The sequence below is a fragment of the Perognathus longimembris genome, chromosome 12 (assembly GCF_023159225.1).
Source record: "Perognathus longimembris pacificus isolate PPM17 chromosome 12, ASM2315922v1, whole genome shotgun sequence".
NCBI lineage: Eukaryota > Metazoa > Chordata > Mammalia > Rodentia > Heteromyidae > Perognathus > Perognathus longimembris.
Genome location: NC_063172.1, coordinates 25550364 through 25572973, shown reverse-complemented (window position 1 = coordinate 25572973; position 22610 = coordinate 25550364). Strand labels below are relative to the sequence as shown.

Here is a 22610-nt window from a genome sequence, read left to right as displayed (position 1 = left end):
CTTTTCATTTATCATGTTTATCAGTAAACTTTGTAGAGCATTTTGGGGGTTTTCTTCTATGTTTTTGATTGACTGCTCTGCTTCCTGCTTGTTTTGGGTGGGGGATAAGACTTCATTATTTGCCATCTTTCTTGTGTTTCTTCTGCCCATTTGAATTGGGAATGCCAGTCTACCAGCACCTGTGAGCACTGTTTAAGACCCAAAGCAGCCCTTACCAAGCACTGTCGTGTAAATCTTACAATTTCACAATTATATACAGATAACTTGTATACCTGTCTATAAAGTTAGATTGGTGTTCCTAAAGAATACAATTTCAATATAACATCTGATCCTGGGCCCTGTATTCAGTAGTTACTTATTTACTGTTACAACCTTATACGCAATTCTTGTTTTTATATTAAGTTCTTTTAGGACTGGCTTTCTCTATGAACCCCTTTGATTCACTCGTATTAAGCTGGGATATCCTCTATCCAATAGCCAGGAGTCAATGGAGCCTGGAGGTCCAGGCAGTAAGTCAGGAGGGTAAGTTGGAGGTAGTAAAGAGAATAGAGTAAAGTGTATTGGGGGGGGGGGGTGGTGATTTTGGTTTAGTTTCAGTGACGTGGAAATGTGGAGAAGAGTAGAATCAGTAGAAAGCACATTGATAAAATGACAGACACTTGAGAGTTAGCAGAAAAGGGTGTAGGTGTTATTTATAGGAAAGTAATTTTTAAAGGAAGAGGACGCAACGAGAGAAATGAAGTAAAAATACTGGAAGACAGATACACAAAACAGAGAAAAATTATTTAACAAGGAAGCATAAGTAAATAAAAAGGAAAATATCAGAAAAGGGACAACCCAAGCAAATAAACAAACACAAAAAAAACTTGATAAAACAAACCAGTAAAAATGGAAAACAAACAAAAAAAAAAACAAAAAAAAACAACCAATGATGTTTCAGGTGTGAAAAAATTGAAAAGAAAATTTAAAAGGAAAGTTAAAAAAAAAATGTTTGAAAAGAAAATGAAACCAGTCTCTGGTTTCCCTGCAATGGACTGCAGTCTATTTTCCTGATTGGCTGGTTTGACTTGATTTCAGTTGGCAAGGGGTGGATCTGTTCTGACCTTCTCCCCTGTTGGTGCAATCGTGGGTCTCTGAGGTTCGCACAGCTTGCAGGCAGGCCTTGGGCGTCCTCTGTCGATGGGGACGTGGGCAGTCACAGGAACTGTGGCTCCTCTGTCTGCTGTGGGGCTGCTGCCTTTGATGCCTGGACTTGACTAGACTGTGAACTCAGCAGAGCGTGGCGCCTCTGGCCTGTTTTGCTCCACTAAGAGTTGCTTGCCTGAGGGAGGCGGCCTCTTTGGCATAGGTAGCTATGGAATGCAGCTCCGTTTTGGGCTGGGAATTAGTTTCCTCTGTGACGGGACCGTTTAGCTGTCCCCGGAACTGTTTGTTCCTCCTTCTGTTGTTTCCGTGCCCCTGGTAGCTGCTCGCAGCTTTTGCTTTAAGTTTAGAAGTTCCGGCGGGCAGGGCGGGGCATCTCTGGATAATCCCCGGACTCGCCTCCCGCCAGGGCAGGGGGCGTTCTTCTGGGCGGAGCTGGTTCTCACTGATTCCGCCCCTCCTGCCCTTTTCAAAGATGGCTTTTTTGGCCTCGCTTTCCCCAGGCCCGCTTCAGTTCCAGTCTGGTCTGACCCTATGCCAGTGGCAAAGATGGCGCTTTGCTCTGGCGGTGGGGACAGGGATGCCTTCCAGAAGCTGGACTCTGGGCACAAGCGAGAATTATTATTATTTTTTTTTGCGGGGTACTCACGCTGTCTCTGCGATGTCAGGTCCTCCGTGCTCGGCTGCCGTCTGGAGTATTTCTCGCTTTAGCTGCGCCGAGTGTGGGGGGCTGTGCCCGGCACTGTGCCGGAGCCGGCGCTGGCGCGGCGGCGGGATGCCGCCAGGAGCTCAAAACTGTGTTTTCAGACCAGCAAAGTCGATTTTCCCTTCCTGTTCAGAATCCCTGTACTGTTAGAACTTACTTTGGCTGTCTTTCTCGGAGAAACAGTTTCTATGAGGTGAGAAAACTACAATAACGGAGGGAGCTCTGCAGGGCTCAGCCGCTCCTCCGCCGTCTTCCCCGGAAGTCTCCTATCTTTGTATTTTCTCCAAGGGAAAACAAATTTGTAAGAAGTGAATGTGGCTATGTTAAATCAAATATTTTAATGCTCAAGATTAGTATCATTAATGCAGACTTATGGGTATTTCAACACTGGACTCTTGTATACTAACTTTAGTTCCTATATGAATAGGCCTAGTTTGGCTAGGACCATTCTTTCACTCCAGGGGTAAAGTTGCAGATGTAGTTAGGGTTATTTTTTCTTGTGAGTGATTTCAGGCAAGATATGTCCATTGAAGTGAAAAACAATCAGGAATTTTGTGTCAATGTGGAAAGTATGCTTGTTTAAAAATGATTAATATTACCTGCATTATGTTGTTTAAAAGCACTTATTCTACTCATTTTCTATGATGCCTTAAAACAGCTCTAATCATCAAAACTAAGAAATGAGGATGTATTAGCACATAGTTAGGTCCAGAGAACTCCAAGCACAAATGTCAGTATGGATTATTATGTTAGGTACTGAAATCAGCAGTCCCTATAAAATGTAGGAACCATGCAGGTTCCAGGTACTTATCACACTGGCTTATTTGAAGGGTCATTGGCTTGAACTAGTACTAAAGCAACTGATAGTGATGACTTCACGTGGACATTTTTCAGAAGATAAAGTTAATGGAGTCTACTTTTATAATGAAAGCCAATAGGAAAATGTGATTTTTTTCATCAAAACAGATCTCGTGCAATTTTTCCAGATTACTTACTCCATAAACTGATGTTTATAGTTTTTTAATCTAAGTTTATTGTCAAGGTGATGTATAGAGGGGTTACAGTTATACACACAAAGTAGTGAGTACATTTCTTTTTGAACAGTCTTTACCACTCCCCCATTTTTCTCCCACTTTCCCTCCCCCCATCCCCCTCCAAGTTGTACAGCTCATTTCCAACATAGTGCCTTATGATTATCACTGTTGCATTGGTTTGCCCTTTGCCCTTTGTCTCATCATTTTGTTGTTCTCCTACCCCTCCCCAAATCAGATAAATGTATATACAAGACAGAAGGTACCAAAGTCAAATACAGGGACACCAGAGGATAAACCAAATAAAAAATAAAAGAAAAAAGAAATAAATTCACACAGTACATTAAGAAAAGCAGCAACAAAGCAAAACCTCTTTTTTCATATCTTGGTGTTCATTTCACTTACCATCATCTTATATGGTCATATATAAATAGCTACTGAGCGACTGTAGTCATCTCCTAGGACTATCCTAGACACATTACAAATGAGGGAAACCATGGAGTCTGTTTCTTTGGGTCTGGCTTACTTCACGTATGATTTTTTTCTAAGTCTTTCCATTTCCTTATGAATGGGGCAATGCCATTTTTTCTGATGGAATCTTAGAATTCCACTGTACATATATACCACGTTTTCTTGATCCATTCATCTATTGAGGGGCATCTGGGTTGATTCCATATCTTAGCTATAGTAAATATTTCTGCAATCAACGTGGTTGTGCTGGTAGCTTTAGTATGGTCTTGTTTGTGGTCATTTGGGTAAATGCCCAGAAGTGGGATTGCTGGGTCATAGGGGAGGTCTATGTTTAGTATTTTGAGGACTTCCATACTGCTTTCCAGAGTGGTTGAACAAGTTTATGGTACCACCAACAGTGTAGTAGCATTCCCTTGTGCCACATCCCTGCTGGCACCTGTTGTTATTAGATTTCTTGATTATGGCCATTCTAACTGGACTAAGGTGGAATCTTAATATTGTTTTAATTTGCATTTCTTTTATGGCCAGAGATGTTGAGCATTTTTTCATGTGTCTATTAGCCTTTCTTATTTTGTCTTTGGAGAACTCTTTAAGTCTTTATCCCCCTTGCTAATGGGGTGGTTGTTTTTTTCAGGATTTGGTTTGTTTGTTTGTTTTTTATCTAACTCTTTGGACTGTAAGTATATTTTAGATATGAGACCCTTGACTTATGCATAGCTAGTAAAGATCTTCTCTAATTCTTTGGGCTATTTATTTTGCTAGCCATGTCTTTTGCCATGCAGAAGCCCATCAGTTTAATGCAATCCCATTTTTAAATGAAATAAATGAGAACACTATTTTTTTTTTACTGTTGTGTCCTTTGTTAACCACTTACTGATTTTTTCCTTTTGAGAGGTAAAGCTTACTACTCATTTGTGAGCATTTTCATTTTTCTTTCATAACTCTCCTAAGATTGTGTTCAGGAAGTGACACCAACAAGGAAGATGCATCATTTGACACCAGCCCAATGGTATATTATTACTTGCTGGTTAGCTACAAGGATATATCTCTTACAGGTTGAATTATGTGCCTTCTACCCAAATTTATATGTTAAATTTCTGATTCTTAGCATGTGACTATATTTGGAGAGAGGCCTTTTAGAGAGCTAGTTATGGTAAAATGAGGTCACTTTAATGGGCTCTGATCCAATATGACAGCTGTTCTTATTTAAAAAAAAAGAGGCTATTAAAACACAGATGCTGGGCTGGGGATATAGCCTAGTGGCAAGAGTGCCTGCCTCGGATACACGAGGCCCTAGGTTCGATTCCCCAGCACCACATATACAGAAAACGGCCAGAAGCGGCGCTGTGGCTCAAGTGGCGGAGTGCTAGCCTTGAGCGGGAAGAAGCCAGGGACAGTGCTCAGGCCCTGAGTCCAAGGCCCAGGACTGGCCAAAAAAAAAAAAAAAAAAAAAAATTACTTAATTAAAAAAAAAAAACACACAGATGCTGATACAGAGGTACGATTATTGACAACAGAGTGAAGGTGGCCATCTAAGAGTTAGCAAGAGAGGCTTCAGAAGAAAACTAATCTCTGACATTTTCATCTTGAAATTCTGGCCTCTAGAGTGGTAAAGAATGTATATGATAGAATGATAGAGTGGGTGTTAGCCTTAATTATGCTACCTGTTTTATATTTTGTTGCCTTTTTATTGAGCAGGATGCTGAGAAATAGATACTATGAATTGTTTCTGCAGCAGGATTTTTTTTATTAAATATGAAATACTTTCAAAGAAAAATTCAATCCAGTATCTTCTTTTCCCATTGAAAGGTACATGGTACAGGGATGTACATGAGACATTTTAATTGAACATCTTCCAGTTTGTCCACAACTTCATTTAGTGACAGAATTTAAGTGGCACAGTCATCAGAAATAGTGTTTCAATCCTAGCCTTCCTTCATGGTATGCCATCAGACTTTATGGAAGTTCTCGAGTCTCTTGATACTGTGAAATAAAATCCTCCAGAAGATTATTTTCATATCTGTAGGGAAATGATTTGAGAGCAGTGTGACCAACTGTATTTTGAGCTAGTAATTCTTGCTGGGTTAGCATATTAAGGAGTCCAGGACAGTGTGTGAAGCATAATGTAAGGGACTTGTTGTGAATTTTGCAGTTAGACACCATTACTTAGATGAGGACTTCGTGATGACCTCAGAACTGAGCACCCAGAGGTCAAGGAGGCCTGAAAGAAACAACTTAATTGAAAGTTGGCAGTAAAAATATTGTCAGCCTGGAGAACGAATTAGATCAATTAAATACAAGAGGGCATTCATCATTCTGAGACACAGTAAACCAGTTGAATTAAAAGCATTTATTTCTTTGTGTACAATGCAAGAATTTTACCCATATTGTGGAAAATTCCTGGCTTACTCTCAGCCTTTTAATTTGCAAAATACATTCAAAGATTTAAAAAATAACTGCTATATTGTGGCAGACATGTCCTAATGACACTTCTCCCTCCCATAAGCCACATCTTTATATCATTTCTTTGCCTTAGTGCAGGTAGAACCTGTGACATGGTTTTAATCTACTGAATGTGACCAAGGAGATGGAATGTTAGCTTTCCTGGATGGAGTTCTTTTTCTAAGCATCTATCTCAGTAGACTAGAGAAAAAGAGGTTCTCAGATTAGATGGTGGGTGACTCTGAAAGTTGAACAGAGGAATTTGAAATGTGTTTGAGAGAGCCTCAAGGTTCTAAAGGATTTCAGTCCTCATCATCCTCTTTTTAACAGACTATGCCAACAACAAAAGCCATGAGCTCCTTTACATTCTCTCCCCACACAGAGCTTGTGACAGCTTTGAAGGAAAATAGAGAGACTTAAACAAGTGTCATACATAGCCCATGTCTCAAGTAGCCTAGAATCAGGTAGGAGAATAATAATGTAAGATGTGACCCCCAGTAATAAACAAGTTTATTTGACATGCAAGAAAAGGCAAATGAAAGAGGAGCTATAGGAGACAGTGATCTCACTATGATAAATCAAGCATACTCTTGGATGCTGTCATGGGAATGCTAGGGCATCATGAGATTGAAAGATATAGACATACTGACTGTGTAAGGAAGAAAATATGAAGGATATGCCAGCAATGACATCATCATGGTATTTAGATCCAGAGAATGATAATGTTTTAGATTAAAGTAAGAATGCCACAGGAAGAAAAATTCAGAGGGTGGGGTAGATCTCATTTGGGCTGATGTCATCTGCTTTTTCTACTATAAGCAGAAGAGCAGGGACTGAGCTTTTCATCTTGGAATCTCAAGAATCTAGTATTTTTGCAAGTTCGTAGAAATTCAATACATATTTGTTAAATGCATGTTCTGAATGGCAAGAGATGAGCAAGCTGAAGAACAGAGCAGTGGACAATATTGGAAATAACCTGCCAGTCATTCATCTGGGTGGATTTCTTGGAGAAAGAAAAGCAAGTAGTCAAGGAATGATCCTTGAAATAATTTACAGTTAGAAATAGAAACAAGAAACAGTCAATAGAGCTCATTCACAAGGTAGAGATCAAAGAAACAGGGGGAGAATCCAGACTGAGGGAGTTCATGGTCTTTTATACTTAAGAAGAAAACATTTCAAGGCCTAAGAGTAGGTAATATTGTTTATGCTGCTGAAAATTTGAGAAAATCTGAAAAAAAATGTGCTTCGGTAGTTCCAAATTACTTTTAAATTTAATTTAAACACTGTCTCCTGTTAGCACTGAAAATATTGATGGAAAATTTTTATGGCAAACATAAACACCAAGAAATCCATACCCAAGAATGTGACAACGAAGAACTTAAGTATAGAAAGCTCCTAAATGTTTGTTCATCCAATCTTGTCACCATTAGCATTGAATACCTTACTTCAAGACTCAGATAAAATATCCTACCTTGCTAGGCATAATTATTCACCACAAGACAATCCGGCCATAGGACTATGCCACCTATGTAGAAAATACTGATTTTACTCCCTGTAGACGTCATCAAAATATGTGAAACTCGATCCTATTATTACTAGGTGAGGGATTGTGGTTCAGCAGTAAAAACGGTGGATAAGCATTGGTTGTACTAATGATCGCCAGTTGAAGAAAAATTGAGGAAGATGCTAAATTATTTCATAAAGGTTTGAAAGCCTACACTTGTCCTGTTTCTGAGGTCTCACATTAACTTTGAGGATGTCAGCAGTGTGCCCACAGAAGTAGACTGGGATGTGATAAAGCAGCAAACAGCAGAAATGCTTGTGGAGTCGATATGGGTAGAGTAATTTCACTAATAATTCTGGTCCCAGAAGAATATGGGCAAGGGCAGCTAAACTTTCTGGACTCATGACAAGGTCTTCACAAAGTGCCTAGAGAGAGCAAGAAAGAGAATGTTTGAGCAAAGTTGAGTGCACCAGTATGTGTGAAGAGAATGGAAGCCAACTGGTGATATAGCCAGTGTCAATGAGTGCCCCAGTAGAAGAGGACACGACTGAAGAGTAGGAGACAGCCAAGACCTGAAGCAGATCAAAGTTTGAGGAAAATAATGTGTTCCATGGTTCATATTCACATGATTCCTCTGGTAGGGACTTAAATTCCAGAGAAAAAAAATAAAGGAATATGGTTGGGGGAACCTGAATATGGATGGTTTATAAAGACAGAAAGACAGAAGATACTCAGTGTGTTGAGCCTGTTTGGAACTGGTTAGAGAGGTTCAAGCTCTGAAAAAAATAAAATTAATGTCTTTTTGTAGATAACAGTGTGTCAATTGTATGACTAGGAATGAAGGATTAATTGTGCCCTCTACACAGAACCCTCTATATTAGCATTATCTCTGGTATTTACAAACAATAATGTTCACTTCATCATTTACATATTCACCAGAGCACCTATCATTCATCTGGAAAGAATGCAGGTTAATGAACTCGAAAAAGGCTCAGACAAAAAAGATAAGTGCTCACAGAAGGGACAAAGTCCCCCAAGGTGAGTGGAGGTATTTTGGAAGCTCATTAGGAGGTGCATAGGCACTTGACACAATGCATAATAGTTAAAAAATAAGCAGTGGAGTACTTAGAAAGTGACTGAGAGACATGTAGAATTAGCACTAAGAAAGATTCCTAGGAGACAACAGAGATCAGTAGGTAGGTGGCCTGTCTCATGTCAGATATCTCTGATAGAGATATAGTAAATCTCTATTGATGGGAAGAAATTTAGAGTTGGGTAAAACTTCCAGAGTCAGTTTCAACAACCTAGGAAGTAAAATGGATGCAGTTGATTAGGGGTTGTGTCAGGCTGTACCAGTAATTATTTTTCCAGAGTAATTAGCAAAGCTAACTTTATTTATAGTCTGGGGTATAGATGAGCCTGGGTTTGCTGATCAAGCAACTCTAGTTCTTGGATAGCCACTGAGGAAATTCTCCCATCAGCCTCTATTTTCCTGTTTCATCCTTTTGTATGGAATTTTGGTACCTTTGCAATACCAAAACACTTCTATGTTTTTTTCCAAGTCACTGTTGGCTATGGCCTGCCACAACTCAGGTCTCGCCATCTCAGCCTCTGTGGTCCAATATTCTACTCCCTTCCGTGATAGCTTCCCAGAGAGACTGTTGGAGACCTAGAACTGCCCTTTACATAATATTACATGCTGCTGCTAATAATTAAAATTTTTAGATTCATCTGAATTTGAAAAACAAATCACGGAGCTTTAATTTTGGCCTTAAATTACTTTTAGAAGAAACTCCAGTGTAAAATGGAGCCTCCTCATTTACAATCATCAAATTTTCTGCTCAGGCCTCTGTCTCATGAAGTGTGCTCCTGCCGTCAGCAAGCTCCCAGCACTTAGACTTAGTCTTCCTCAGCTGAGTAAAGTTTGCAGAGAAAGCACATTCACCACTGTGTATTGTAAAGCAGGTAGAGAGTAGTTCACATTCAAAGAAGTATCATGGTATATTGTAGTATATCTATAATATTAGTGGATATAATTAAAAAGGCATTATTTGAGACTTGAGGATGCTTTATCACAGTTGTTTTTAATAACCTTATTCTAGAATATTTTCTTTTCAGGTGATGATTGAGGAGCTAAAAGAAATGGTGCTAAGTTGAAAACAAAAAGAAGAAATCCAGAGAAAGGTCCCTGAGTCTCAATTGTGTAATTCATAAATATTTTTCTACTCTGGGTTCATTTTACTTGCGGCATTAAATGACAATAGCTTAAAGAATTGTTTCTTGGCTATCAATTGCAAATGAAGTTTGGTGAGAACTTTTGTGTAAAAGTTATACATTCCCGTGTTAACATGGCCTTTCTGGAAATGCAGCTGCATTTTATGGATTAAAAAAAAAAGCAGCCAAGTTTTATCAAAGGTTCTTCTTTCAAGTTCTGTGATTGCTAAGCTACACAAAGTTAACCGAAAGATAACCAGGCATTAAGCAATGTTGCCTTTTGTTTTTTATCTTCTTTTGAAATCCCATGAGTTTAGCAAAGTGCATTAAATGGAGCATAAATCTTTACACTGTTTCCATTAAGTCACATATTTGGAATATATATCCAAGGTTATTTGATCAATTTTAAAATATTAGCTGCCGCTGTGAAGATTTGTGACATGGATTTCAACATGTGAACAAACATTTTAGAAGCACATTGAGATCATGGGCTGGGCAGCAGGGAGGAGTGATGACATTTGACTTCTAAAATAGTTGGAGTGTTTTTATTTTATGGTATTTGCAGATATACATTGCAGTTACAATATGGTGAATAAATCTGGAGATAATTTATTTTCTACTTTTAGCCTTTCTGTTTTTATCATCTTAGGATGATTACCACTCAAATTAAGTAAAAATTTCTTCAGATGATTATTAAAAGCCCTTCCTTATACAAATCTAACAGCCATACATTTCTAGATTAAAATACTCTATTTTTTCCTAAAGAGTCTCACTGTGTAGCCTTGGCTGGCTTTGAATTCCTGAGCTTCCTGCTTTAGCCTCCTAAGAGCTGGTATTACAGGGGTGAACCACCACAACTGGCTACTCAACTCTTGCATATAAATATCTTAGCCATTTCCCTGCATTCCTTGCTTACTGTGTAATTTCCTGTCTCTCTCAGCAGTTACTAATTCTGTTCCTTCTGCCTAGAAATTCTTATCCCTCCCTCTTTGCTTATTAAATCTTTATGTTTTCATTTATTTATGTATTATGATTAAGCTCCTATCATATGCAAGACATTATCTTTTCAAGGCATACTTTCAATGTCTTTTAATCTACAGAATTTTTCACAATTTTATCTCTCCTTTGAAAGTCATCATCTCTTTCTTCGTTGTAATAGTAGAAGCATTTCATTTATATCTTTGTTTTGGTATGTCAGATACAATCATATGATTGATTATTTTCCCCTTCACTCAACTCTAGAAAGTTGAATTACTGAGGACAGAGGTTTTTGCTTTATTGATCACTCTAAATAAAATAGGATCTAGCACAGTCTGGATTTAATAGGTGCTCAATAAACATTTGTCCAGTCTGACTAGCCCAGCTATCAGGTATGATACCAAGAGCATAAATCTAACTCATTTCAAATACTTAATATTTCAAATGGTCTTGCTGAGCAAAGTGCCATGAACATGAAATCCTAGTACTAGGAAGGCTGAGGCAGAACCATTGCTAGTTCAAAGCCAGCCTAGATTACATAATGAGATTGTCTCAAAAACCTAGAGGCTTCATCCCCTCCAACATTTGTCATTGTTAGTTTTCTGGATATAGGACATTCTTACTGGGGTGAGATGGGATCTCAATGTTGTTTTGATTTGCATTTCTTTTATGGTCAGTGATGTAGAGCACTTTTTCATATGTCTCTTGGCCATTCTCATTTCCTCATCAGAGAAGTCTCTTTTTAAGTCTTTAGCCCACTTTTTGAGGGGTCTATTGGTTCTTTGCGGTTTTGTTTTGGAAGAATGTAATTTTTTTAGTTCTGCATATATTTTAGATAGGAGGCCTTTGTCCATTGTATGGCCGGTAAAGGTCTTTTCCTAATCTGTGGGCTTTCTGTTTATATTGTGAGCTATGTTCTTTGCCCTGCAGAAGCTCTGCAGTTTGGTGCAGTCCCATTTGTCTAACCTTTCTTTGATTTGTAGCCTTTCTGGGTCTTTGTTAAGAAAGTTCCGTCCTGCGCCAAGGAGCCCAAGTGTTTCTCCTACTCCTTCCTTTAGTGTTTTCAGGGTGTCTGTTTGATTTCGAGGTCTTTGATCCATTTGGAATTGATTTTGGTGCAGGGTGATATATAAGTATCTAGTTTTAGTTTGTTGCATGTGTTGAACCACTTTTGCCAGCACCATTTGTTAAAGAGGCTATCCTTCTTCCAGACTATTGTTTTAGCTCCTTTATCAAAGATTAAGTGGGCATAGTTCTGTGGGTTCATTTCTGGGTCTTCAATTCTGTTCCATTGGTCTTTAGGCCTGTTCCAGTGACAATACCAAGCTGTTTTTATTACTATAGCTTTATAATACAGCTTGAAGTTGGGTATTTTAATTCCTCCAGCACTGTTCTTTCTGCTTGGGATTGTTTTTGCTATTCTGGGTCTTTTATTGTTCCATAAAAATTTCTGAATGCTTCCTCTATTTCATTAAAAAATTGTGTTGGGATAGTTCATTGTTGGTGGGAAGGTAAACTGGTTCAGCCACTCTGGAAATCAGAGATCTGGAAATCTGGAGATTCCTCAGAAGGCTAAGCATAGAGCTCCCCTATGACCCAGCAGGCCCACTTTTGGGCATCTACCCAAAAGACCACAAACAAGAACACACTAAAGCCACCAGCACAACAATGTTCATCGCAGCACAATTTGTCATAGCTAGAATTTGGAACCAACCCCTCAGTAGACAAATGGATCAGAAAAATGTGGTACATATACACAATGGAATTCTATGCCTCTATCAGAAAGAATGACATTGCCCCATTCTTAAGGAAATGGAAGGACTTGGAAAAAATTATACTAAGTGAAGTGAGCCAGACCCAAAGAAACATGGACTCTATCGTCTCCCTGATAGGGAATAATTAGCACAGGTTTAGGCTAGTCACACAGAGGATCACAAGAGCCCAATAGCTATATCCTTATGAATGCATAAGATGATGCTAAGTGAAATGAACTCCATGGTATGGAAACGACTGTTGTAATTACTTTCAACATGCCATGTGAAACCATAGCTTCTATTGTTGATGATCTTGTATTCCCTTCCTGTGGTTGTACCTGCACTACCTCTGTATCTTACCTGAGTACATTGGAAACTACGCATACTGGTATTAGAACTAGGAAACTGAAAGGGAATACCAAAATTGAGAGACACAGTGTAAAAAAGACAAACGATTACAAAAGCAATACTTGGAAAACTGTTTAGTGTAAATCTACTGAACAACTCATGGGGGAAAAGGGAATGGGGGAGGGGGGAGGAGGGAATGAGGCAGGAGGTAACAAACAGTACAAGAAATGTATCCAATGCCTAACATATGAAACTGTAACCGCTCTGTATATGTTTGACAATAAAAAAAATAAAAATAAAATAAATAAAAATAAAACAAAAATACCCCTAAAGGCTTGAAGATGGAGCTCTGGTAGAAGATGTAACTAGGATGTACAAGGTTCTGGGTATGATATATATCATTGTAACAACACCCCTCCCCCCCAAAAAAAAGCCAAACACCCAACCCAAACAAATCTTTCAGTACAACAGCAATTTTTAAAATCTAAATGGAACTTGTTTTACATTCATTTAAAAAATGTCACTTTACAAGAATCCATAACTTCCATTCACTGAATTCTAGGCATTTCATGTTTAAGACTTACCTCCAAAGCAACTTCAGATTGACACATCTAACAAGAGTGCAGTGTAATTATTGTAGTCATTACATGTCTATCATCCTGGAAGCTCAGTCTCTGACTGCCTGTAACTCTAAGAATTTGGGTAGAGAAACTTTTCTTTAAAGAATTGAAATTCTAGGGAAGGACAATCAGCAGCATTGTAGAAAAGTTTGAGGGATTTTAGAGTAATGGAATCAAGACACCCTCATACGTATATGGATAAACAATGAGCGTTAAAAGTTTTTCTACTTCTGAAAGACACCATCTATTTAGTAGTTTTAGATTCAGAGGAAATCTAAGTGAAGAGACTTCACAGGCCACTAATGGAGATGTTGGAAAAGTGCTATCCTGCCAACCATTAGTAAATGTTATTAAAGTTTTGTAGGTGGATATTTTGAGGATCCACTGAACTAATTTGAGGAATTCTACTTAGACATTGCATCTGTACACATGTCAAGCAGAAAATGGTCTACAACTTTCTTGATTAAGATGGTGGTCATGTTTCTGTAGTTTTCCTCAGGACAGTCAAATATTCTCTATTACTTGTGATAGAGACTGTCTCTCCAAGCATTGAACCAGTTGATCAATCATCTGTGAGGCACACATCAGTCTCTGTTATGGCCACTGGATTGTGCTACTTAATTCTGTCTGAGTGGCTTCTCAGGAAAGAGAAAACAATTTATTTGTTCTAACAGCCCTGTCTCCTTTTTGATTAGAGAAAGGACTAGAACCTTACCAGAAAAGTATCCTTGTGAGACCTATGTGTAACACTTGTCCTAGCCAGAGGCTATTTTCATCTATAGATGCTGTTTCAAGAAATTACTTTAAAAGAAAGCAAGAAAGACCATCAGTATGACTATCCAGGCACTGTGGAATAATTTTTTATGTGAGTGTTTAAAGGTAAAGGTAGAAATTAGTATTGGTTGTGAGCATTCAACAGTAAATCAACAAAGGCACTCAGATTACGACATAAAATTTAATCTCTCCAGGAAAATCCCTACAATTTTGTAGTTCTTTATTTTATTTTTTTTGACTCATTCTATAGCTGGGGGTCCCACAAGAAAGATCTGTGTAGAGGTGTCTTGATATCTAGAACTTGAATTAATCTCACTTTATAAATGAGAGAGCAAACTTTAGATTTTAGGAAATATGAGTTGTAGGAATCCATGGCTTGAACCCATCTGAACAAGTAGCTAATAATTGTCAAGCATGGTGGCTCAGCCCTGAATTCTGATCTTCTTGGGATGGATAGGTACGAGGATCATGTTCCAAGGCCAGCTCTGTGCAAAAATGGGAGACTCTTTCTGAAAAGGGGCATAGGAGAGGGAGGTTTGTAGCTCAAGTTTAAGATTCCCTGCCTAGGAAGGGTGAGCCCTGAGTTCAAACCCAGTTATTAACAAAAGGAAAGCAAGATTGTTAAGAAGACTGGAAGAAAGGAAAGAAGAAGGAAGGAAAGGAAGAAAGGAAGACAGAAAGAGGGGGAGAGGATGAAAGAAAGAAAGAGAGAGAAAAGAAGGAAGGGAAGAAGCAAGAAAGGAAAGAAGAAGGCAAGACAAAAAAAAGGAAGAAAATAAGAGAAAGGATAGACTCTAGTACTGTGCTCCTGTCCTTAAATGGTCTAATCTGACATGACATTACCTTTCATTGGAGCAGAATCAGAGAGGGATAGTTCTTTGTAGGGAAAACTGGAGAGACAGAGCTAATTCAGTGGGCTAAGAAAGGATTGCAATTCATCCTTTTCCTTATGAAGTAATTTTCATAAAACTAAAGCCTCATTTGATTAAAATTTAGAATGTCTCAGAATGTCAGTTAGAGTGGTTGAAGTACTAATCTGCTTTTCCTTTTCTTTTACTACAGGTTAGATATGCCCAAAGCACATGGCTGGCTTCATAATGTTTACTTCTTATTACTTGAGAAAAATTCCTCTTCTATTTTGGGTGTGTGATTCACTTATTTCTCAAGAAAATGATTACTTCTTGATTCCTTACACCTTTTTACACATATGTTTTCTTTCCTGCTCTTAAGGTTAATCTTGATTGTCAAGTTGATTGGATTAAGAAGCATCTGGGAGATTTGAAGAAGTAAAGACATTCTCAGGAAGAATTACCTAAGGTGGGAAGATGTGAGCACCATTCCACAGACCAGATGCCTAGGTGGAATAAAAGGGGAAAAGAGCAGACAGCTGGCCCAATCATTCTTTCTCTGCCTCTGCCTGTCTCTGTCTCTGTTTCTGTCTCTATTTCTGTCTCTGTTTCTCAATCTCCCCACTTCCAGTCTGTCATGATATGAACTGATCTACCATGCCACACTTTCCTGATTATGATGGACTGAAAACTCTTAAACTATGAACCAAGATGATAATTCCTTTAAGTTTTCATGGCTCATAAATATGGTCACAGTGATGGAAAACTGACTACAGTAATATGTCTAATTTGGGGATGATTTGAAATTTGAAGCTATTTCTTCATTTTGAGGTGATTTTTCTGCTTGAGAATATTTTTGAAAGTAGGTGGAGGTATAAAACACAAAAGACAAATTATTATATCAAAATGTTTTTCCTTGCTATATTTTTCATATGGGATAATATGATTCTCCAAATCTTTAATAAATAGACTGCAGTTATAAAACTGCTATAAACATGTGGAGAACAGGAATTTCAGAGATGTAATGCTGAGTCGACAATGTGGCCATAAGTGAACGGGGCTTTTTTCCTTGTCACATCCTTAAAAGCCTCAGAAAAACCGGACCAGCACATATATATTGGTCTCTCAGCTACCTTATTTACAGCAGTAAATTTCACATGTGTTTGACAGATCACCAAAAGCAAACCAAAACATTTGCAAATATCTGAAGTATTTGTCCATACAAATGGGCAAGTGAAGGTAGCACATTCATTAATTCAGCTTCCTATAATTTTGTGGATGGTCCTTAGGCATTTCATGGTACCCAGGGCTCTGACTATACCAAGCACAATCAGAGCGGGTCCACCATGTTAAGATTCAGTAGGAAACCATGTAGGGACTAAACTGGCCTAATTTTGTATTTGCTCTGGGTCTGGGTCTGGGTCTGGGTCTGAGCCTGGAAACTCGGATTCAGATATAATAACCCAAGTCTTCAAAGAACAAAAAAAAATTGTGACACTATTTTTATGTGATAGTGGCTTCCTCCTACTTAAGAGTTCAAAGATCTGAAAACAGCATAAGCCAGTGGGCTTGAATACATTCAGAGCAAATAGGACCAGAGCAATTTTCATTAGACACTGTGCCTTACCTTCTGATGTCTTCTCCAAAAAGCAAACTAGTGTTTTCCCTGAACATCAAAATTCCATAAGGGGAATCAGTATGTTATTTGTGTTGTATCAGACTAGGGAATTTTCACTGTTTACATTTGTACTGTTTAACCACACTAGAAAAAAATTCATCTTCGGTTAATGTGTATTGCTTTAAGCACTGCAACAGAATGATTATGCTCAAATTGTTTTATAATCAGTAACACACCATTTGGGACTCAGAAACCTACTGTTAATAAATTGTGTATGACTATCCTTCCCTGGCCATAACCCCTTCGAGTTAATGTACATATGAGTTTTCTTGTTTTAACTAAGTTGTACATTAGGAAGATAGGCACGGTTGGTTCTTAGTGATGAATTATGTGTGTTGATTACTAATCTGAAATCTATATGAGTCCCCCAAACACTTTTCATGAATGCAGCGGCTAGAAGATAACTGTCATAGACTCGAAAGAAAAGTAAAGGCCAAGCAAGAACCTTCTGAGGAAAGAACCAGGCCATCAGCAAGTATGTTGCTTATTTTTCCTAATAAACATTTAATTTTCTTTCTGATTAATATTTTAATCAAAATATTTTAATATTATTAAATCATATTATTACTACTAATCATTTATAGGGTGATATTGAAACCTGGCATCTAAGATGGGGTATATTTGGCAAAAATGCTATGCAAGTACTGATACATCTGTTTAGTTATATTTTAAAGATATCTAGACATCCCAATGTTATTAGAGTTAGTAAGCTCTGGAAACTTCTTAAATAAGTCTTGACTCCATCAGTCCTCTGGATTCCTCATAAACCAAACACAACAAAGTCAGAGAACTGGACTTCTTGACTATTGCTTTGTTACACGAGTGCTGTTTTTTTTTTGTTGTTTGTTTTGCCTACCACGAATGGCACTTTGCTGCTTTCACCTGATTGAATGAGGGCACACTGTATGGATGGAATAAATGTGAGAAGGGGAAATAGCATTCATACAATTCATGCAAGATGACCTAACTCTCATATTACTAAATAACAATATATTTAAAGGAGAGGAAAAGAAAAACTAGGAAAAATCTTGGTGTCTGAATAGTCAAATTTCCACAACAGCTGAGGACAACTAATCTGAGCAAATCTTTTACTCAGAACTAGTGTGACCTTGGATTTGAATTAGGACAAGGGAAGCCAGGTCTCCTGGGGAACATAGGCTGACTGTTTCATTATTGATGAGGGACACTTAGCAACCTAAATCTAAATATACATGTTCACTCTCTAAATTAAATATACCTATAGGTACACAGACACATAAAACATAAATATGTAAGTTAAGGAAAAAGTAAAAGTAAATGGAGTGAAAAAGAAATCCATGTATCTTACTTTTGCTGACATGGAAGGTAAAAAGACAATAACTTCACAGAAATATGAAAAGCAGAGATACTGCTAGCAAGCTGTATGTTAAACTGGATGATTCTTACTTTGCTTACTTTCCTGTGAGTTTTCCTTTGATCTGGGAACTCCTGCCTTACATTTATTAGTAAATAGCATTATGGTCTGGAGCCAACTGACTTGGAAATGTGCTAACATCATTTTTTAATAGTCAGGGCAGGTATAAGAGATAGAAATCAAGTTGAGAATGCTCTTATCAGAGAGATTACATTTAAAAATGTCTAGAATGCCAATTTTTCAGAATCATAATGAGTGCAGAAAAACATTCATTTTGTACTTACAACTCACAAAGTTCTTCCATATATATGATCTCATTGGGATCTTGCCCTGAGTCTGATGCTACTACTTTCACAATTACCCTCCTTATTAAATAGAAGACCAGCAGAAATTCAGATTTAGAGATTTATCCAAGGACAATTATGAGCTCATCTTTGTATTCTCAGTGCCTTTGAGTGTCCAACACCCTGAAGACACACCAAATATGTTCATTGAGGAAAATAACTCAGTTGAAACTCATGATGAGTTTATCTGAATCTGCAACTATTTCTTTATAAGTTAGGACTCTTCTGGCTTCAAGCACAGAAATAATTAAGAGTTAGAGATACAACTACAGAAAACCTAAAATTAGGGACTGGGAATATGGCCTAGTGGTAAAAGTGCTCACCTCGTATACATGAAGCCCTGGGTTTGATTCCTTAGCACCACATATATAGAAAAAAGCTGGAAGTGGTGCTGTGGCTCAAGAGGTAGAGTGCTAGCCTTGAGCAAAAAGAAGCCAGGGACAGTGCTCAGGCCCTGAGTTCACACCCAGGACTGGCAACAAAAACAAAACAAATAAATAAAAAACCTAAAATTATAAAAAGGTTTCATTTTTCCTTGTATCTATACTCAAATTTTAATATAAATAATAAGACTATTCAGTTAATGTCTTAATAATTTATAGATCTGTCACTGTATTCTTTAATTCTACAATCTGTGTTTGCCATAACGAATTTCTTTCATTTTTAAAATTATTGTTGTTGAAACTAAATTTTACAAAACCTTCATCTGTAAGAATACGTTCTCCAAGTGGGGAGAATCATACCTAAATTGGATAGGATGGATGGATACTATTATAACTAATAGGGCAAAAAAATTGTGTTGTTGCTTGTAACGTTTCATGAATGGAACCAAATACTACATATTTATTGCTCAGACATCAACTTCCTAATAGATTTTCAAATTCTATCATGTGGAAACAATTGCAGAGATGATTGTTAAGGTTAATTATTACTATTATATTATTATTTGCACATAATCAACACTTATTATTAATTTCTTCTAGACAGGCCGGTCATGTGCAGTCCCAGAACCTGCAAAGCCCAACATCAGCATGTGACAGGAGGTAAACTGGGGCAAGCGGGCAGAGCCCAGAGGAAAAGATGACAAGGACTCTGACTGAGATCAGGATCATCATGGTTCAGGCTGAGACAGAGGAGACGAGGAGTGGCAGCTTCCTGTCCTCCTCCCTCCTGTCTTCTGTCAGAGGCTGGCTCTTACGCAGCTCCCCGAGATGACTGTGAGGTAGCCAGGCTGGAGCCACCACGCTTAGACTGTCCTGCAGGCTGCACCCCGTGGTCCCTGGCTTGAAGGGGCGGGGAGGCTCACCCCTGCCTGCCCTTCACTGGGCCTTCTTGGTCTTCTTGTTCTTCAGCATCACATGCGGAGGCCCACACTGAGAGCCATAACCACACTGCATAGGCTAGGGGCAGGAAGTACTTGTGTCTGACTTGCTGGCTGTGGATGAGGGGCAAGGGAACCACCGGACAGTGTAGTAGATGAGGATGAGCAGGCAAATGGCCACGAGACCCTGTCCCGCCATCTGGTCTATCCCATTGGCCATTCTCCTGGTACTCTGCCACAAAAGCAACAGGCCATATCCAGTCCCCTCAGGTGGATTTTTGTGTCTGTGAAATCTTCAATTTATTTTAAAATTATCTTTAGCTGTACAGTTCTACACATCAATTTATGCTTGTGAAATCTTGAACATAAACATTTTGCAAGATGTAAAATGGGAACATAAGGAGTGAGAAGTATGCTCATTCTCTCACATAGTGATCCTGTTGTCTAATAATCTTCCCCAACATGAATCTATGTCTCAGAAGCTATTTTCTGGATGCTCTATTCAAATCATTACTAGTTTCATTATCCTCACCTGATTCTGAGAGGTTGCCAGTTCCTTGAGTTCAGAGATTATCTTATTCAAATATATACATATCCAGTCCTGGGGCTTGAAATCAGGGCCTGAGCACTGTCCCTGGCTTGTTTTTGCTCAAGACTAGCACTCTATCACTGGAGCCACAGCTCCACTTCTGGCCTTTTCTATATATGGGATGCTGAGGAATGGAACCCAGGGCTTCATGCCTGCTAGACAAACACTCTACCACTAAGCCAAGGATACCTTCTTGAAACAAAATGCCACTCTCTGTTCAGTGGCATAGTTCAATAGCTTTCAGGATTTTCAGCAAAATTCATTCAGATTTGTAGGTCACATCTGTTTTTGTACTGGCAGTGTGGTTTACTGATTGCAAGCAATATTTGATGTCGGAGAGACCTGAGCTGAAGCTGTACTCCACCCCTTTCTCATCAGGTGGCTTCATCGCCCATGTCTGTTGGATAGGGATAAAATGCAGGTTAGTATGTGTCTCATGGATACAATGAACAAAATATCAGACATGTAGTAAATATTGAAAAAAATGCTAGTTTTCGTTTGTGATGTTATTTTATTATATTTCAAATTTACTTTACTATTTATTATCTGTGTATTTATTTTTAGACACATGTAAATAGTTTCTCATGCAACTTCCTTGGCCATGGGTTATTAAAAAAAATCTGTTGTTTTGCTTCTAAATATTTGTGGTTTTCCAAATTTCTTTATATCATTGGTGGCTATTTAATTTGATTGTGGCCAAAAAACCATACTTGGTATGATTTTATTGGTTCAACTATATTAAGACTTGTTGTATGGCTTAATTAATTCTTTGTAAATATTATAAGATGACCTAGTATAAATATTGCTTCAAATTTTCTTTTCAGTGTTATTAATTTGAAAATAAATTTGTAGGCTAACACTACCATAGATCTTCCAACAGATTTTTTATTTGCATAATAATACTTTTGGAATGTAATAGATGGATTTTTCTCCTCTCCTTTTCAGCAGGACCTTCTTGGTCAGGTTGGTAAACTTACTGATAGAGTATTCTTCCCTCTCTTGATAAGAGTCAATGAGTGGGCTGGGGATATGGCCTAGTGGCAAGAGTGCTTGCATCGTATACATGGAGCCCTGGGTTCGATTTCCCAGTGGTGCTATGGCTCAAGTGGCAGAGTGCTAGCCTTGAGCAAAAAAAAAAAAAAAAAAAAAAGAAGCCAGGAACAGTGCTCAGGCCTTGAGTCTAAGGCCCAGGACTGGCAAAAAAAAAAAAAAAAAAAAGTCAATGAATTTGTTACCAGGAACTCTCTGTTTGTACACTATAATCAATGGTCTGAAAATGAATATTGAATTTCAGTATCATCCACATATCCAGTTGACACTTTTTCTTTCTTTCCAAAGTCATGAACTTGTCCAGTGACTGAAATTGTACATAATTACTTATGATCCAAAGTCACTCAGTTTTGCTTTATATACCTATCAATATTTGTGTGTGTGTGTGTGTGTGTGTGTGTGTGTGTGTAAGAGAGAGAGAAAGAAAGAGAGAGAGAGACAAAGAAAAGAAAGAAAGAAAGAAATAGATACGAACAGACTTTTCCTGGAAGTATATTTACTCTGATGTAATACAGAAGAAGCTTGTCATACTTTTAAAAAAGCTTTATGAAGAATCATAGAATAATTTTTATAGATGTATTTGCCTTGTTTTATTTTCTGTATTATATAATCCAAATCCATATATGTCTTCAATATAATACAATGTAATTGTTATCAACAAATAAAAACTAGATAGAAAACCAGGACATGCATAATTGATGACTGGGAGAAATAAAACCCACTTATTATTTTAGTTTCTTATTGTTGTTTCAGGTGTTCTTTGTATATTTTGGAATGATTCCTTTATTAGATATGTTTTACAATGCTTATCTACTAGGCTGTGGCTTGCTTTTTCATTTTGTTGCACATATATGTCACATCACAGAAGTTTTACATTTTTATATTATTTTATTAGAAATACTAAATGTTTTTCTTTCATGGATTGTATTTTTGCTGTTAAAATACTAATCACTAAACCCAATGTCATGTTGATCTTTTCTTATGTTTTTCTCTTAAAAGATTTTTAATTTTACGTTTTAGAATCTACTTTATTAATGGGATGTGCTTATTCACCCTATACACAGATACTATTTGTATAAGGTGTATGTACACATCCAGTTTATAAAGTGTGGGCATTCAATAGTGGAGTGCTTAAACTCTATTCTTCTTCTACATAATGTGTCTACACTAGAAATTTGATATTTATATAACTTTGGAATCAGTTTGTCAGTATCTACAAAGTAACTTTCAATTTCACTGAATCTATAAACTAAGCTTGGAAGAATTGTATATTAGTTATATTGTCTTCTGTCTCAAGAACATATACTATGTTTGTATTCATTGATTTATTCCTTTAGTATTTAATGATTGTCATCACATATATCCTGTACATATTTTATTATATTTATTACAAAGTATTTCA

At 37.7% G+C, this 22610-nt stretch overlaps 1 protein-coding gene across 1 annotated transcript in view; it reads right to left on the bottom strand.

The window, feature by feature from the left end:
- Window positions 1-20546, bottom strand: part of LOC125360593 (WD repeat and SOCS box-containing protein 1-like) — a 92998-nt gene extending 72452 nt beyond the window's left edge. Inside the window, exons 1-4 of the mRNA XM_048358644.1 lie at window positions 20453-20546; window positions 19555-19801; window positions 9544-9742; window positions 7512-7722 (exon numbers count right to left, since the gene is read on the bottom strand). Of these exons, the coding sequence (XP_048214601.1) occupies window positions 7512-7722; window positions 9544-9742; window positions 19555-19801; window positions 20453-20546 (751 nt within the window). The remainder of the gene's footprint in view (window positions 1-7511; window positions 7723-9543; window positions 9743-19554; window positions 19802-20452) is intronic.
- Between the last annotated feature and the right edge of the window lie 2064 nt (window positions 20547-22610).